Source organism: Rhinichthys klamathensis, unplaced genomic scaffold (assembly GCF_029890125.1).
Source record: "Rhinichthys klamathensis goyatoka isolate OS25496 unplaced genomic scaffold, OSU_Roscu_1.1 h1tg000122l_1, whole genome shotgun sequence".
Classification (NCBI taxonomy): Eukaryota; Metazoa; Chordata; class Actinopteri; order Cypriniformes; family Leuciscidae; genus Rhinichthys; species Rhinichthys klamathensis.
This window is the reverse complement of record NW_026606659.1, coordinates 420,001-437,500: the sequence shown is the minus strand read 5'-3', so window position 1 is coordinate 437,500 and position 17,500 is coordinate 420,001. Positions and strand designations below refer to the sequence as shown.

At 42.9% G+C, this 17,500-nt stretch overlaps 1 protein-coding gene across 2 annotated transcripts in view; it reads left to right on the top strand.

The window, feature by feature from the left end:
- Nucleotides 1–17,500, top strand: part of pde8a (phosphodiesterase 8A) — a 122,029-nt gene that overhangs the window by 46,154 nt on the left and 58,375 nt on the right. For both annotated transcript variants that reach the window (XM_056255791.1, XM_056255790.1), the window contains exons 2-4: nucleotides 11,178–11,234; nucleotides 12,935–13,125; nucleotides 16,887–16,943. In XM_056255791.1, the coding sequence (XP_056111766.1) occupies nucleotides 11,178–11,234; nucleotides 12,935–13,125; nucleotides 16,887–16,943 (305 nt within the window). The remainder of the gene's footprint in view (nucleotides 1–11,177; nucleotides 11,235–12,934; nucleotides 13,126–16,886; nucleotides 16,944–17,500) is intronic.

Below are 17,500 nucleotides of genomic sequence, written 5' to 3'. Positions count from 1 at the left end.
GCCCTCTCAACAATGTCATCCACTTTCCTGTTATTCACTTCAGTGGAAAGCCACTGCTGCTGTGTGTGTGTGTGAGAGAGAGAGAGAGAGAGAGAGAGAGAGAGAGAGAGAGAGTGTGTGTGTGGGCAGTTAGCAGACAGGATGCAGTGTGTGAGTGTGTCACTGCGTGTGCTGTTGATCTCCTAGTTTCACACTAATCCGTCTGGTCATGTTTAGGGTTTCACGCGTGCAGATCAACCTGTGAGACGGTGTGTTACTGTTACACTGTAGTGTGTGACTGACTGAACGACCAATCACATTACAACTGACTGACCGACCAATCACATTACGACTGACTGGCCGACCAGTCACATTACGACTGACTGACCGACCAATCATATTACGTATTAGCTGGGCCAATAGCAATGCAGCAAATGAATGAAAGGAATAAAAGTTCACAAAGGAAGTTCTTGCTGTCGGACGAGCTTTAACTGGAGCGTTAGCGTGAGATGTGCGCGAGCTGACGGCGGTTTACTAATCTCATTATCTAGTGGAAACGAGGCCACAGTGTCACTGTCCATGAGCAGGACACACACACACACACACTCTCTCTCTCTCTCTCGCTCTCTCTCTCTCTCTCTCTCTCTCTCTCTCTCTCTCTCTCTCTCTCTCTCTCTCTCTCTCTCTCTCTCTCTCTCTCACACACACACACACACACACAGGTCTTTGTGTAACTTCACTGAAGTATGTGTGTGTCTTATGTAATGAATTCACAGCAGATTTGATTCTGTCTGTCGCATCTAATCAACACACACACTCACACTCACACACACACACTCACGAAACACCAACAGAGTATTTTAAAGCCATTCTCATCATTTTCAGATTCATGACAGTGTTTGTATTTTCCTGAAAGTACAAAGAAAAAATGTACGTAATGGAGCGTAAAACATCTAAACATTTGTTCAGCCCGACTGACGGCACTGCATTTGACAACACCTTTCACCATCTCAGTGTATAATAACATGAACGAGTGTAACGTGTAATAACGTCCTGGATAACACTGAATCTGCTGTTTATTCTAGATCACTGTTAACCGAGTGTTCGTCCGTGACACTCCAACACAATCTGTCATGGCCAATTAGTCTTTTGCATTTTTGCTAATTACTGGAGCCAAACTCAAGAAGTCAGCCAGCTTTATTCAGTGTGTGTTCCAGTGATGGAGGATAGAGATGCAGTGATGATGCAGTTCAGTGCAGTGTGTGTTCCAGTGATGGAGGATAGAGATGATGATGCAGTTCAGTGCAGTGTGTGTTCCAGTGATGGATGATAGAGATGATGATGCAGTGTGTGTTCCAGTGATGGAGGATAGAGATGATGATGCAGTTCAGTGCAGTGTGTGTTCCAGTGATGGAGGATAGAGATGATGATGCAGTGTGTGTTCCAGTGATGGAGGATAGAGATGATGATGCAGTTCAGTGCAGTGTGTGTTCCAGTGATGGAGGATAGAGATGATGATGCAGTGTGTGTTCCAGTGATGGAGGATAGAGATGATGATGCAGTTCAGTGCAGTGTGTGTTCCAGTGATGGAGGATAGAGATGATGATGCAGTGTGTGTTCCAGTGATGGAGGATAGAGATGATGATGCAGTTCAGTGCAGTGTGTGTTCCAGTGATGGAGGATAGAGATGATGATGCAGTGTGTGTTCCAGTGATGGAGGATAGAGATGATGATGCAGTGTGTGTTCCAGTGATGGAGGATAGAGATGATTAGGGATGTCCCGATCCGATACTCAGGATCGGTATCGCTCCGATACTGCCATTTTTGCGGGATCGGGTATCGATCTGACATCGATCAGACGAGGCCGATCCAAATCCGATATTGTGGGTATACTATTATGTGTTATTGTTAAGCCCCACAAAATGCACAAAAACATTCTAAAGTACCATAACGTTTTCGTGCACTCTATTATAAGTGTTCTGAAGCTATTATGTGAGATATAAATTAATATTTAAGTAATTAAATTCAAGATCACGTAAATTTTTCCCTCTCGCGGCTGTCAGTCATTGCATTCAGCATTCAAACAGCGCGTCGCGTTCGGTTACAGTCAATGATGAAACTATCTTCAAGATGATTCAATGTTAATACTATTATACTTGATCTGTAAGATAAAGGTCTATGTTTTCGCATAAAACAACTTTATCTTGCTGGACTTTATTGCTGTAACTCAATCGTGTTACTCTCTACCGGGTCTCGGACGCTGTCAGTTTGATCACAACACTAGAGTCAGAGCACTATAATTGTTCTTCACGCGCACAGTAACTGAAATTTAAAACTGTTAAAAGAAAAGGCTCAATAAACGATTGCATAGATAGATACTGTATAATACACTGTCCATCAATATGTATCTCCGTTGTGCTTTGAACTTTTCAAAGCGGACTCGACGCGCTGCGTGCTGTAACTCCACGTGGCTTCAAGCGCATCATTCTCCGCTCGGGATGCGCATAAGCGCTTTGTGCCGCACTGTATTGGAGCCTTTCATATCATAATGCATTGACGCAATTAAAGCTTATTAACATTAATAATTATTAATGTTGCTGCCTCATTAAATAGCTGTGCAATACACTTAAAACATGTCTCAATTTTATAGCAGATTTAGCTATATCTAAAATAATTATCTTTTTCATTTTTGTTATCTTGTTTTTCATGAATGTATTTTACAACAATAAAAAGAGCAATGTGTATTATCCACTAATCTAGTTTATAATAGCATTTTTGTCATAGATTATGATCATATATTTTGGGGATTTGTTGTTTATCTTTATAATGAAGCTGTCTGTATTAAGTAGATTGTGTTTAACACACACAAGAGTGATAATCAGTTTAACACACAGTTATAGAAATTCTAATTGATTTAAAAAAACAAAAACTGTACTGGTATTTACAATGTAGAATGCTGCTGTTTAAATTGTTTTAACTTTAAACCTGTTGGTAGCTAGCTAGCTTTAAGTACTGAAGTACCTGTATTTTCTTTCATTTATATATTTCTTTATTTTTTTGTAGTGTTTGAATAAAGGGTGGCAATCTTTCATAATCAACTGTTGTTGTGGACTATATAGGAGGTATATTTTAGGTGGCTAATTGAGAAAATTGCTATATTTTTTATTAGTTTAAGAATAAAATAAAAATATCGGATTAATATCGGTATCGGCAAAAGCCAAAGCTGCGGCATCGGTATCGGTATCGGAAGTGAAAAAGTGGTATCGGGACATCCCTAGAGATGATGATGCAGTTCAGTGCAGTGTGTGTTCCAGTGATGGAGGATAGAGATGATGATGCAGTGTGTGTTCCAGTGATGGAGGATAGAGATGATGATGCAGTTCAGTGCAGTGTGTGTTCCAGTGATGGAGGATAGAGATGATGATGCAGTTCAGTGCAGTGTGTGTTCCAGTGATGGAGGATGCAGTGATGATGCAGTTCAGTGCAGTGTGTGTTCCAGTGATGGAGGATAGTGATGATGCAGTACAGTGCAGTTTGTGTTCCAGTGATGGAGGATAGAGATGATGATGCAGTTCAGTGCAGTGTGTGTTCCAGTGATGGAGGATAGAGATGATGATGCAGTTCAGTGCAGTGTGTGTTCCAGTGATGGAGGATGCAGTGATGATGCAGTTCAGTGCAGTGTGTGTTCCAGTGATGGAGGATAGTGATGATGCAGTACAGTGCAGTTTGTGTTCCAGTGATGGAGGATAGAGATGATGATGCAGTGATGATGCAGTGTGTGTTCCAGTGATGAAGGATAGTGATGATGCAGTACAGTGCAGTGTGTGTTCCAGTGATGGATGATAGAGATGATGATGGAGTGATGATGCAGTGTGTGTTCCAGTTATGGAGGATAGAGATGATGATGCAGTGTGTGTTCCAGTGATGGAGGATAGTGATGATGCAGTTCAGTGCAGTGTGTGTTCCAGTGATGGATGATAGAGATGATGCAGTTCAGTGCAGTGTGTGTTCCAGTGATGGAGGATAGAGATGATGATGCAGTGTGTGTTCCAGTGATGGAGGATAGTGATGATGCAGTTCAGTGCAGTGTGTGTTCCAGTGATGGAGGATAGAGATGATGATGAAGTTTAGTGCAGTTTGTGTTCCAGTGATGGAGGATAGAGATGATGATGCAGTGATGATGCAGTGTGTGTTCCAGTGATGGAGGATAGAGATGCAGTGATGATGCAGTTCAGTGCAGTGTGTGTTCCAGTGATGGAGGATAGAGATGATGATGCAGTTCAGTGCAGTGTGTGTTCCAGTGATGGAGGATAGAGATGATGATGCAGTTCAGTGCAGTGTGTGTTCCAGTGATGGAGGATAGAGATGATGATGCAGTTCAGTGCAGTGTGTGTTCCAGTGATGGAGGATAGAGATAATGATGCAGTTCAGTGCAGTGTGTGTTCCAGTGATGGAGGATAGTGATGATGCAGTTCAGTGCAGTGTGTGTTCCAGTGATGGAGGATATAGATGATGATGCAGTGATGATGCAGTGTGTGTTCCAGTGATGGATGATAGAGATGATGATGCAGTGATGATGCAGTGTGTGTTCCATTGATGGATGATAGAGATGATGATGCTGTTCAGTGCAGTGTGTGTTCCAGTGATGGAGGATAGAGATGCAGTGATGATGCAGTTCAGTGCAGTGTGTGTTCCAGTGATGGAGGATAGAGATGATGATGCAGTTCAGTGCAGTGTGTGTTCCAGTGATGGAGGATAGTGATGATGATGCAGTTCAGTGCAGTGTGTGTTCCAGTGATGGAGGATAGAGATGATGATGCAGTTCAGTGCAGTGTGTGTTCCAGTGATGGATGATAGAGATGATGATGCAGTGTGTTTTCCAGTGATGGAGGATAGAGATGATGATGCAGTGTGTGTTCCAGTGATGGAGGATAGAGATAATGATGCAGTTCAGTGCAGTTTGTGTTCCAGTGATGGAGGATAGAGATGATGATGCAGTGATGATGCAGTGTGTGTTCCAGTGATGGAGGATAGAGATGATGCAGTTCAGTGCAGTGTGTGTTCCAGTGATGGAGGATAGAGATGCAGTGATGATGCAGTTTGTGTTCCAGTGATGGAGGATAGAGATGATGATGCAGTGATGATGCAGTGTGTGTTCCAGTGATGGAGGATAGAGATGATGCAGTTCAGTGCAGTGTGTGTTCCAGTGATGGATGATAGAGATTATGATGCAGTTCAGTGCAGTGTGTGTTCCAGTGATGGAGGATAGAGATGATGATGCAGTGTGTGTTCAAGTGATGGATGATAGAGATGATAATGCAGTTCAGTGCAGTGTGTGTTCCAGTGATGGATGATAGAGATGATGCAGTGTGTGTTCCAGTGATGGATGATAGAGATGATGATGCAGTTCAGTGCAGTGTGTGTTCCAGTGATGGAGGATAGAGATGCAGTGATGATGCAGTTCAGTGCAGTGTGTGTTCCAGTGATGGAGGATAGTGATGATGATGCAGTTCAGTGCAGTGTGTGTTCCAGTGATGGAGGATAGAGATGATGATGCAGTTCAGTGCAGTGTGTGTTCCAGTGATGGATGATAGAGATTATGATGCAGTTCAGTGCAGTGTGTGTTCCAGTGATGGAGGATAGAGATGATGATGCAGTGTGTGTTCAACTGATGGATGATAGAGATGATAATGCAGTTCAGTGCAGTGTGTGTTCCAGTGATGGATGATAGAGATGATGCAGTTCAGTGCAGTGTGTGTTCCAGTGATGGATGATAGATATGATGCAGTTCAGTGCAGTGTGTGTTCCAGTGATGGATGATAGAGATGATGATGCAGTGATGATGCAGTGTGTGTTCCAGTGATGGAGGATAGTGATGATGATGCAGTTCAGTGCAGTGTGTGTTCCAGTGATGGAGGATAGAGATGATGCAGTTCAATGCAGTGGGTGTTCCAGTGATGGAGGATAGAGATGATGATGCAGTTCAGTGCAGTGTGTGTTCCAGTGATGGAGGATAGAGATGATGCAGTTCAGTGCAGTGTGTGTTCCAGTGATGGAGGATAGTGATGATGATGCAGTTTAGTGCAGTGTGTGTTCCAGTGATGGAGGATAGAGATGATGATGCAGTTCAGTGCAGTGTGTGTTCCAGTGATGGAGGATAGAGATGATGCAGTTCAGTGCAGTGTGTGTTCCAGTGATGGAGGATAGTGATGATGATGCAGTTCAGTGCAGTGTGTGTTCCAGTGATGGAGGATATAGATGATGATGCAGTGATGATGCAGTGTGTGTTCCAGTGATGGATGATAGAGATGATGATGCAGTTCAGTGCAGTGTGTGTTCCAGTGATGGAGGATATAGATGATGATGAGGTGATGATGCAGTGTGTGTTCCAGTGATGGATGATAGAGATGATGATGCAGTGATGATGCAGTGTGTGTTCCAGTGATGGAGGATAGTGATGATGATGCAGTGATGATGCAGTGTGTGTTCCAGTGATGGAGGATATAGATGATGATGAGGTGATGATGCAGTGTGTGTTCCAGTGATGGATGATAGAGATGATGATGCAGTGATGATGCAGTGTGTGTTCCAGTGATGGAGGATAGTGATGATGATGCAGTTCAGTGCAGTGTGTGTTCCAGTGATGGAGGATAGAGATGATGATGCAGTTCAGTGCAGTGTGTGTTCTAGTGATGGAGGATAGAGATGATGCAGTTCAGTGCAGTGTGTGTTCCAGTGATGGAGGATAGTGATGATGATGCAGTTCAGTGCAGTGTGTGTTCCAGTGATGGAGGATATAGATGATGATGCAGTGATGATGCAGTGTGTGTTCCAGTGATGGATGATAGAGATGATGATGCAGTGATGATGCAGTGTGTGTTCCAGTGATGGAGGATAGTGATGATGATGCAGTTCAGTGCAGTGTGTGTTCCAGTGATGGAGGATATAGATGATGATGCAGTGATGATGCAGTGTGTGTTCCAGTGATGGATGATAGAGATGATGATGCAGTGATGATGCAGTGTGTGTTCCAGTGATGGAGGATAGTGATGATGATTAGGGCTGCAACAAACGATTATTTTGATAATCGATTAATCTAACGATTATTAGAACGATTAATCGACTAATCGTCGATTATTTCGCAGACTGATCAGTAAGTTTGGAACGATTATTCAGCTTTTCCAATTAGTTAAAACATTGAGTTATACATATTCTAACTATAATATAAAAAAAGAAAATCACTTCAGCTTTTGAAATAGTTGTTTTAATGAACTTTGAGCCAACTAAACAGGTCATTCTCTTTAAGTTTTCAGATTTCGGTCCAACTCAAATCACACACAAATGCTCTCTAAGCATTGTTTAATAGGCCCACTGCTTTTCTTAGAACTGAAACAGAAAAAGGGACATTTACTTCAGGACACAAAGAATGGTAAAATATTAATCTGCAAACAATTATTATAATTATAAAATTACAATCTTTTTTTACATGACAATTGAGCTGACAGAGACGTTCTCATTCCCTTTTAATTTATAGTATGATAAAGTGACTGCCGTGATATTCTTCCTATATCATAGGAAGGATATAACATCTCGTTTTGTAAGTCTTCATGATTATTGAACAAAATACAGGCAAGTGATAAGACTATAATAATACCTAATATACTAATAGTGTTACAATAATAAAAACAGCCCTGACTCCTAAGCTCGATCAAGCTTTATTCTATACAAAATAAGTCATCACATTACTGTAATTATATTACTATTGATAATATTATTACTATTATTAGTAGTATTGCATTCTCTAATAAAGAGAGATTTGCCGCTGGTGGTTAGTTAGCTCCAGCTGGAGAACACTCACTTCTCACCGGCTCCTCTTTTGCCGGGATGTTTCCTCTTGCACCCCAACATTGCACACGACAGCATTCTTGATTTGAAGTTTTGTGAAACTTTCCCAAACCTAAACCTTGCTAGTTCGGATTCGTTTGCACTGTCATTATTCGCGCTGTTTTCTCTTCTACCGCAATAGAGGGGTTTCACGACGCGTCATCAATCCGGAAGTCGGCCATTTTGGAGGCACAGAACGTAAATAATGCCACTGAACTGAATGGACTCGCAAATTTGGGTGATTATTGCTGCTAAAAAATGGTCGAGTTTTGGTCTGTACCAATCAGTCACATCGGGAAAAAACATGTTGAGTGCTATAGACTGTCAAAAGTTAAAGAGAAGAGTGCAAAAACTGATGAAAGAAGGCGTTTGTGGTTGAGAGAGGTACAGCATCAGCTACTGGCGCGCTGGACTACTGGAGGCTGGTATGTAGCCTACTGCTTTTTCCCCACGCTCGTCTGCGCCGGTTTCAGAAATAATAACGTTACTTTTCTGCTCGTCCGGCAATTTGCAACAACACAGCATTGTTTCGGCAGTGACTTTCAGCATGTTTCCTATAAATGACGTTTGCATTTTAAGACATACCACGCGAAATCCGATCGTTCAGACTGAGGCTGATGTCCTGATATGTGATTTGAATAGGATTTCAAACCACATATGGATGTAATTTGAAACGGATTTCATGTGCTTTTTTGGACTGACAATCTGAACGTATCCTATGTCGGGATAATAAATAGATGGAAGAATTGCAGTAATGTTACGTGCTAGAGAAGCTAACTCGTTCGGATCTTTACCACATATTAACTTTAGTTTGTCAAAATGTTGCGCTCTCTCCTGCTTCCCAAGTCCTTCTCTATATGATTTCGCACCTACCACGTGTTTTTTCCGTGGTTTATTAGTGTAACAATGTGTTCAGTAGTACATAAACAGTGCAATCCATGCTGTTGTTTACATCCGAGTGCCTCCATAATGGCCGCGCATCCGGGTTACCGCCCAGAACGTGACGTTGGTGAAACCCCTCTATAGCATTTGTAAGGGCTGCACTACACTCTAGCGCTACAGCGCCATAGCGTTCAAATCGCGGGATTGCAGGCCCTTACATTAGGTCACGTGAGATCAAACGACTACTCGACAACAAAGATATTTGTCGACAAATTTTTATTGTCGACGTTGTCGACAACGTCGACTAATCGTTGCAGCCCTAATGATGATGCAGTTCAGTGCAGTGTGTGTTCCAGTGATGGAGGATAGAGATGATGATGCAGTGATGATGCAGTGTGTGTTCCAGTGATGGAGGATAGTGATGATGATGCAGTTCAGTGCAGTGTGTGTTCCAGTGATGGAGGATAGAGATGATGATGCAGTGTGTGTTCCAGTGATGGATGATAGAGATGATGATGCAGTGATGATGCAGTGTGTGTTCCAGTGATGGAGGATAGTGATGATGATGCAGTTCAGTGCAGTGTGTGTTCCAGTGATGGAGGATATAGATGATGATGCAGTGATGATGCAGTGTGTGTTCCAGTGATGGAGGATAGAGATGATGATGCAGTTCAGTGCAGTGTGTGTTCCAGTGATGGAGGATAGTGATGATGATGCAGTTCAGTGCAGTGTGTGTTCCAGTGATGGAGGATAGAGGTGATGATGCAGTTCAGTGCAGTGTGTGTTCCAGTGATGGAGGATAGAGATGATGCAGTTCAGTGCAGTGTGTGTTCCAGTGATGGAGGATAGTGATGATGATGCAGTTTAGTGCAGTGTGTGTTCCAGTGATGGAGGATAGAGATGATGCAGTTCAGTGCAGTGTGTGTTCCAGTGATGGAGGATAGTGATGATGATGCAGTTTAGTGCAGTGTGTGTTCCAGTGATGGAGGATAGAGATGATGATGCAGTGATGATGCAGTGTGTGTTCCAGTGATGGAGGATAGTGATGATGATGCAGTTCAGTGCAGTGTGTGTTCCAGTGATGGAGGATAGAGATGATGATGCAGTGATGATGCAGTGTGTGTTCCAGTGATGGAGGATAGTGATGATGATGCAGTTCAGTGCAGTGTGTGTTCCAGTGATGGAGGATAGTGATGATGATGCAGTTCAGTGCAGTGTGTGTTCCAGTGATGGAGGATAGAGATGATGATGCAGTGTGTGTTCCAGTGATGGAGGATAGTGATGATGATGCAGTGTGTGTTCCAGTGATGGAGGATAGTGATGATGATGCAGTTCAGTGCAGTGTGTGTTCCAGTGATGGAGGATAGTGATGATGATGCAGTTCAGTGCAGTGTGTGTTCCAGTGATGGAGGATAGTGATGATGATGCAGTTCAGTGCAGTGTGTGTTCCAGTGATGGAGGATAGTGATGATGATGCAGTTCAGTGCAGTGTGTGTTCCAGTGATGGAGGATAGAGATGATGATGCAGTTCAGTGCAGTGTGTGTTCCAGTGATGGAGGATAGAGATGATGATGCAGTTCAGTGCAGTGTGTGTTCCAGTGATGGAGGATAGTGATGATGATGCAGTTCAGTGCAGTGTGTGTTCCAGTGATGGAGGATAGAGGATAGAGATGATGATGCAGTTCTGCTCCACTGTAAAGCCTAGTTCACACTACATGATTTTAAAACGTCGGGGTGAACTGTGCGGTTCACACTACATGACTTGCTCTCTCTGAAATCAGGAGTGTTTTCAGCTCTGGGTATCTAGCATGCTAGATATTTTTCTGGGCTCTGCGACGCGTCTGCGAGGCGTCTGCGAGCGTCTTCGATGCGTTGTTGGCTCTTTCATACTAACAGATTGGCGAGCGTTCATCGCCCGCTAATCCCCTGCGATTTGCACGCGAGCTCAACGATTTGCAAATCGGGCTTAAAATCATGTAGTGTGAACTAGGCTTAAAGCAGCTCTACAGGAGAGGGTTCATCTGAAGACTTCAGTGTTGGAAAGATCAGCTTTATTTCATTAGTTCAGTTCAGCTGGAGTAAAAAACAGCAAGTGGTCAATATATCTGATATCTCTGTTGATTTTGCAGTTAATAATTTGTATGTACTTTGTACCAATGGCATTCTATACAGAAATATATGAATGTTTAGCTGTATCTCAAGCCCAGTTTCCCGTAAATCAAACAGGTGTGTGTGTGTGTGTGTGTGCGTGTGCGCGCGTGTGCGTATGCGCGTGTTTCCGTTCACTTTTCTCATGTTGTCCGATGATCTTTTGGGATGCTGTCCCGCAGAGGAACGGTCTCCATGGTAACTGAGCATCACCAGAGAGGATGCTGGGATCATCAACTCTGTGTCTGTTCAGATTTCAGATTTGTTCTCGTCTGTCGTTTCAGAGCCCGTTGACGGAGGTGCAGTTCGGACCAATGAAGCTCTATGAAGATCAACTGCAGGTACGACTGTTCGGTGTGTGAGTGTGTGAGTGTGTTCTATATTGAGAGGCTCATTATCGCTCATTAATTCTTCAGGCTAATCTTAGGCCGGTTGAGTGAATCAGACTGGTGTGTCCTGGGATTTCTGGAGCTCCTGTGAGAATATGAATAATCTCTCCATGATCTGTTGTTTGCAGAGTGTGTGTTTGCAGAGTGTGTGTTTGCAGAGACGCACGCGGCGTTGGAATGATTTGAATAGCCTGTAATGTCACTGAATTCTATAACCGGTGTAGAAACCAAGCAGAAACCTTCCTCTCTCTCTCTTGAAACGAACACTGAAGTGCCCTAACCTGCAGTTCCTCCACTGGCCACTAGAGGCCGGCTGCAGAAGAGACTCAGTCCCATAGACCCGCATGTTAAAATGCCCAACTTTACAGCAGAATAAACATGTTTACGGCCTGGTGCTAAAAGTGTTTTTGGTCTATATCGCTATTGTTGCCCTTCATGACGACTGTGAGGGAGGTGAATATTTTTATAACTTATCAGTTTAAATTATATTAAACCTTAAAGTTCTGCATAATTAAGGGCGTGGCCACTTGAGTGACAGGTGGATTGCCGCTGATGTCACTGCTAGCCGTTTGTTAGCGTCACGTCACCTCAGCTAATCCGCCTCGCTGTACATGTTTGTTTATCCGGGAGTGACGCTGCCAAGATGGCGACGACTGGCTCCGCCCACTTTGGGCTACAGAAACCGACGGGTGACGTCACGCTCACTCACTACGCACATATTTATATACAGTCTATGGTGGCTACAACAAATGGAGTCTGGGGTTCGAGTGAGCGGATACGTCCTAAACCTTGGTTATCATCAACCACGTTCTCCAACACAATGAATGAATGAATGAAGAACTGCTCTGATTGGCTGTGGCATTCCAGCGCTCAATGGACACACACACACACACGTCTGAGATTGGATAAAGTCTTATAGCGTGAGTCACAGTTTGAGTCTCGGCCCGTCTCTTCTCTCTCATACTCCTGTCTAACTCCTGAACTGGACTATCAACAGTGACAAAACACAACGACACTCAATACTGCAGGAACACAGATATACACACATACACACAGATACACACAGATACACACATACACACAGATACACACAGATACACACATACACACAGATACACACAGATACACAGATACACACAGATAAACACAGATACACACAGATACACACAGAATGCTGTGAAATGATTAGTCTGAATTGTGCAGCCCTAGCGTTAGCATTAGAGCTTTCATTACTGTAGGAAAGTGCAACAGTGATTTCCTTTTCCTGTGTTTGTCCTCCGCTGATCCCACAGAACACACACATCACGCCGAGCGTCTGAACCGTCCGTACACACACATCTCTGAAGCTCGTGTGAAGGCTCCGCCCTCTTCTGAACTTAGGCGGAGCTAAAGCTCATTAGCATTTAAAGGGACACACACAAACGGAGTGTTTTTGCTCACACACAAAAAGGGGCAAATTTGGCGAGCTGTAATAAATGATCTGGTATTTTGAGCTGAGATTTCACACACACATTCTGGGGACGCCAGAGATTTATATTACTTCTGGTGAAAAGGGGCGTAATATGTCTGGGTTTGCAACTAAATTTCTCGGATCACCTCATGTTTTTGTGTTTGAACGCACTGATGAAGACTCTGTGTGTGTGTGTGTGTAGGTACTGTTAGTGTTTGCCAAAGACGACGCTCAGAGCGGCAGCTTCACCTGGGCCTGTGAGCGGGCTGGGTTCAGGTGTAATGTGGCCCGAACACCCGAAGCGGCGCTGGAGAGTTTCCAGGAGAAGAACCACGACCTGATCCTCATCGATCACAGGCATGCCAGGTGTTTCGACGCCGAGGCGCTCTGCCGGTACGCTCCCGTCTCTCTAACCCTGCACTAACTGCTCATGTGTGTTCTCTAACTCTGCACTTTATAAGTAAAATATACATTATAAATAGTTACAGAAGTTATTCAGTGAAGAGCGAGTGGATGTTCTCAGTCTCCTGTTGTGTGATTAGTGTTGTTATAGAGACGGAGGAATATTAGTGCTGTCACTTTAAGAGCTGCGCGTCCAGTTCACTGATACACACACCTAACCCTAACACACAGTCTCTCACTCGAGTGCTTTACACTCATGCTGAGATTAGGGGTGGGCGATATGAGCAAAAATTCATATCACGATATTTTTCACTGTCCGGACGATATCGATATTATATCGCGATATGAGAAAAAAAATTGGAATCACATTTTAGTACACCTTAGTTAAATTACAGGCAAAATATGTATTTTAACAGTAGATAACTAGAAAAAGGTGAGGCATTTCATTGGACATAGACCTGAAATGTGTTTTTTTTTTTTTGCCTTTTTTTTTCTCAAAAAGTGCAAACGTGCAACATGAGGTAGGCCTGAATGCACTTGTTATGTCTTTCCACTTTTTGCTCGTCTTGTCATAATGAGAACCGGCAGCGAATGAAGACTTTATTGATTTCTGAGTGAGAGCCGTCTTCGGGTGTGCTCTGTCTCCGGGAATATCTGTTGTTATAGTTTTGCTTTTTTAAATTAGTTTTTTATTTTAATATCGTTTTCAATTTTGCTTTAAATTTCAGTTTAGTTTTAGCTAGTTTCATTAACGGTTTTGTTAGTTTTTATTTTGCAAACACATTTCTATATAGTTTTTATTTTATTTAGTTTCAGCTTTAGTAATTATAGTTTTGCTTTAGCAGAGCGAGCAGAACACTTCCAGTGTAGACCAAAGCGAGACGTTTAATTTAAGTTTAAAGTTTGCACAGAACTCTTAAAAGACATCTTAATAATAAAAATAAAATAATGGTTTGAGATTGAACAAAGCACCAAATAAATAGAACTTAAAAGTATACAAGAAAAAAACAATGAAAATGTTCATACAAACTAATTCATTAGTGTAAGGAGACAGAATAAATGCCTACAGTTTGTACAGTATAAACCCTGTTACGTCTATGGAGAGTCCCCACACAGATAGTGGACCAGTGTGTGTGTATGCGCGCTTATGTGTGTGTCGTGTGTATGCGCACGGTTATGTGTGTGTCGTGTCCTGTTATTCATAGCCTAACGTTACATTGCGGGGAAATGTCTCCACGTGGATAATATTATTAGCAGTAAATGTTTTGTAAAAACAAAGATAATAATAGCAGCTTTCAGCCTTTCAACCTTCATGAAAACATGACATCTCAAACATACAGTAGCCTGGAACTTTAACGTTTGTTTGTGCTTGACGAACTTGTTTTGGTGTTGCACCCGCGTCTCGCAAATGAAACGGCATTCTAAAAATCAAGTTAAAAGTCAAACTCGCGTCTCATTACCTTGTTATTCATGTTATTCACATATATGTACTCATATACCTTGTTGTTATTTCCCATTCCACCGCAAAAGATGCATCCTTTATGAACAGCCGCTTAGCACTAGCGATGTGTTCTACGTCACGATCCTTCATTGAACGCGTCACAGGACAGCGGTTAATCGCCTCAGCAACTTCACGCGTATGAAGCGCCAAATCAGCCATTTCCTTAAACAGTGTATTCGTTTCTGTATCGTCATCAGTTGTAAAGAGTACCAAATTGAACAAAACAATATAACTGCAAAATTTGAATTTATGAATACGGTATCCTCGGTATCGCAAAATCCATATCATGGCACAACACAATACCGGTATTCACGTTCATACCGGTATAGCGCCCACCCCTAGCTGAGATACACACAGAGGAATCGATGAGAGGAATCCAAGTGTTAAACTTTAAACAACTATTCAATTCCAGGATTTCGGTTGCGAGCCGAAGCGGATGCTCTGGATATCAGTCCTGATCACTGCAGACGTCCGTTCAGGAACTGATGCGTTCGTGTTTTCTGTCGTTTTCTCTCATCATCGCGTGTGTGTGTGGACTCCCCCGGAGAACCCTACAGCTCCTCTGTGCTGAAGCTACTGTTCTCCTCACACACGCTAATAGCCATAAAGCACGTGATTTATAGTTTGTTCACAGGGCGAATCTAAAGCTTTTATTTGTCTAATAAAATTCTCTCTGGAAAGAGAACGTGAACCTGAAGGACGAAGAGCGGTGTAGCCAATCGCGCGCGTGCTGGAGTGATGTCATCAGCGTGAGGACCAGAGAGGGAGAAGGCTCTGGAACTGAAGCATTGTGTGCTGATGACGTGTGTGTGAGATTATGGTTTACTTGAAGCTCAAAGGAAGAACGACTATGTCACTATATCTCATGGTGTACCTCAAGGCTCTGTCCTTGGTCCCCTTCTGTTTCTCATTTATTTGCTGCCATTGGGCCAGATCATCAGACAGCATGGTCTCAACTTTCATAGTTACGCTGATGATATTCAAATTTATTGCACGATTAACCCCAAGTCACCTTGTCCACCCGCTTCTGCTATTTCCTGCCTTCAGGAACTTAAAACATGCATGTCTGATAACTTCTTACAGCTTAATGCTGTTAATTGGGAGAGTTTACCCGGGCATGACATTTTTATTGATACTGATGGTGTTCAGATTAACGTGGAACCTGGGAGTTTTGTTTGACCCCACGTTATGCTTTCATCGGTCAGACTGTTAAATCATGTTTCTTTCACCTGCGGAATATTGTTCGTATTCGTCCTTCTCTTAACTTCGGAGATGCTGAAACTGTTATTCATGCTTTCATAACTTCCAGATTGGACTACTGTAATTCCTCATACAGCGGCCTACCCACCAAAGCAATACATCGCCTTCAAATGGTACAAAACTCTGCACGTTTGACCCCTATCCTTCATCAACTTCACTGGCTTCCTGTGGTCAATCGCATCCCGTCTTAGTTTATAAAGCTCTTCCCGGTCCCGCACCTCGATACCTCACTGAGTTAGTGCAACCATATCTTCCTGCACGGCCTCTTAGATCTAGCAACGACAATTTGCTGGTCGTCCCCAGGTTTAAACTCTACTGTGGGTGGAAGGGCTTTAGTGTTGTAGGCCTAAGCTGTGGCATAAGCTGCCCCCCAATCTTCGTGCCATCGACAACCTACAACCTAAAACTTATATCTTTACCATGCTCAATAAATAGTCTTCAATTCTATTCTCTCTCGCCTCTATTTTTATTTTACATCTTTTGTCGAAATTTATATTTTGCAAAAAAGTTTAAATGTTTGTCATCTTTGACTCGTTGTTTTGAGTGTGTGCTTGTCTCCACTGCTTGATACAGCCTAATAAGCTGACTGCCTGTTTCTTTTGTCTGTCTACTATTTGTATTTTTTGTGAAGCGACCTTGGGTTCTTGAAAGGCGCTATCAAAAATAAACATATTATTATTATAAGAACGAGACTCAAACCGGTCCAGAAACCGAAACTGAGACGATCTTCAGTGTGAACGAGATATAATACAAAATATGGCATTGGATATAATGTTGCGGATGAATTTGGGACCGTATATAATTATTCTACATCCTCGACAGAAATGAAGTGTAATTGAAGAAACGATTGGAAGCGTGCGCTGGAATCTCAAGCGTCCTGCTCGTGAACGGACACGTTTGCACACACCGACTCGTGTGTGTGTGTGTCTGGAAGATGTTGATTTGTTTTTTGTTGATTCTATTCCTCATTCTATTTCTTTCTTTATTCCAGCTCAATACGAGCCGTCAGCTGCTCTCACCACACTGTGATCGTGGCTGTAGTGAAAAGGTTTGTGCACAAATATCTCACACACACACTCTCTCACTCACTCACACACACACTCTCTCACTCACACGCACACACACTTAAACACAGACACACACACACACACACACACACACACTCTCTCACACACACACACTCTCTCTCACTCACACACACACTCTCTCACTCACACGCACACACACTTAAACACAGACACACACACACACACAGATGGACCTTTCGTAGATGTTCTAACGGCCCTAAACCGCCACTCAAACCGAGATTTAAGCAGAACATCATTTGACGGATTCACGCTCTCTTCAGTCCAGTTTAATATCGTCACATATTTGTGCGTGTGTGTGCGTGTGTGTGTGTGTGTGTGTGTCATCCGGTTATCATGTGATTATTCATGTGTTGTGTTCTGAAGGCCGGATCGTGAAGAAGGTTTGTGCACAAATATCTCACACACACACACTCTCTCTCACTCACACACACACTCTCTCACTCACACGCACACACACTTAAACACAGACACACACACACACACACACACACACACACACACTCTCACTCACACACAC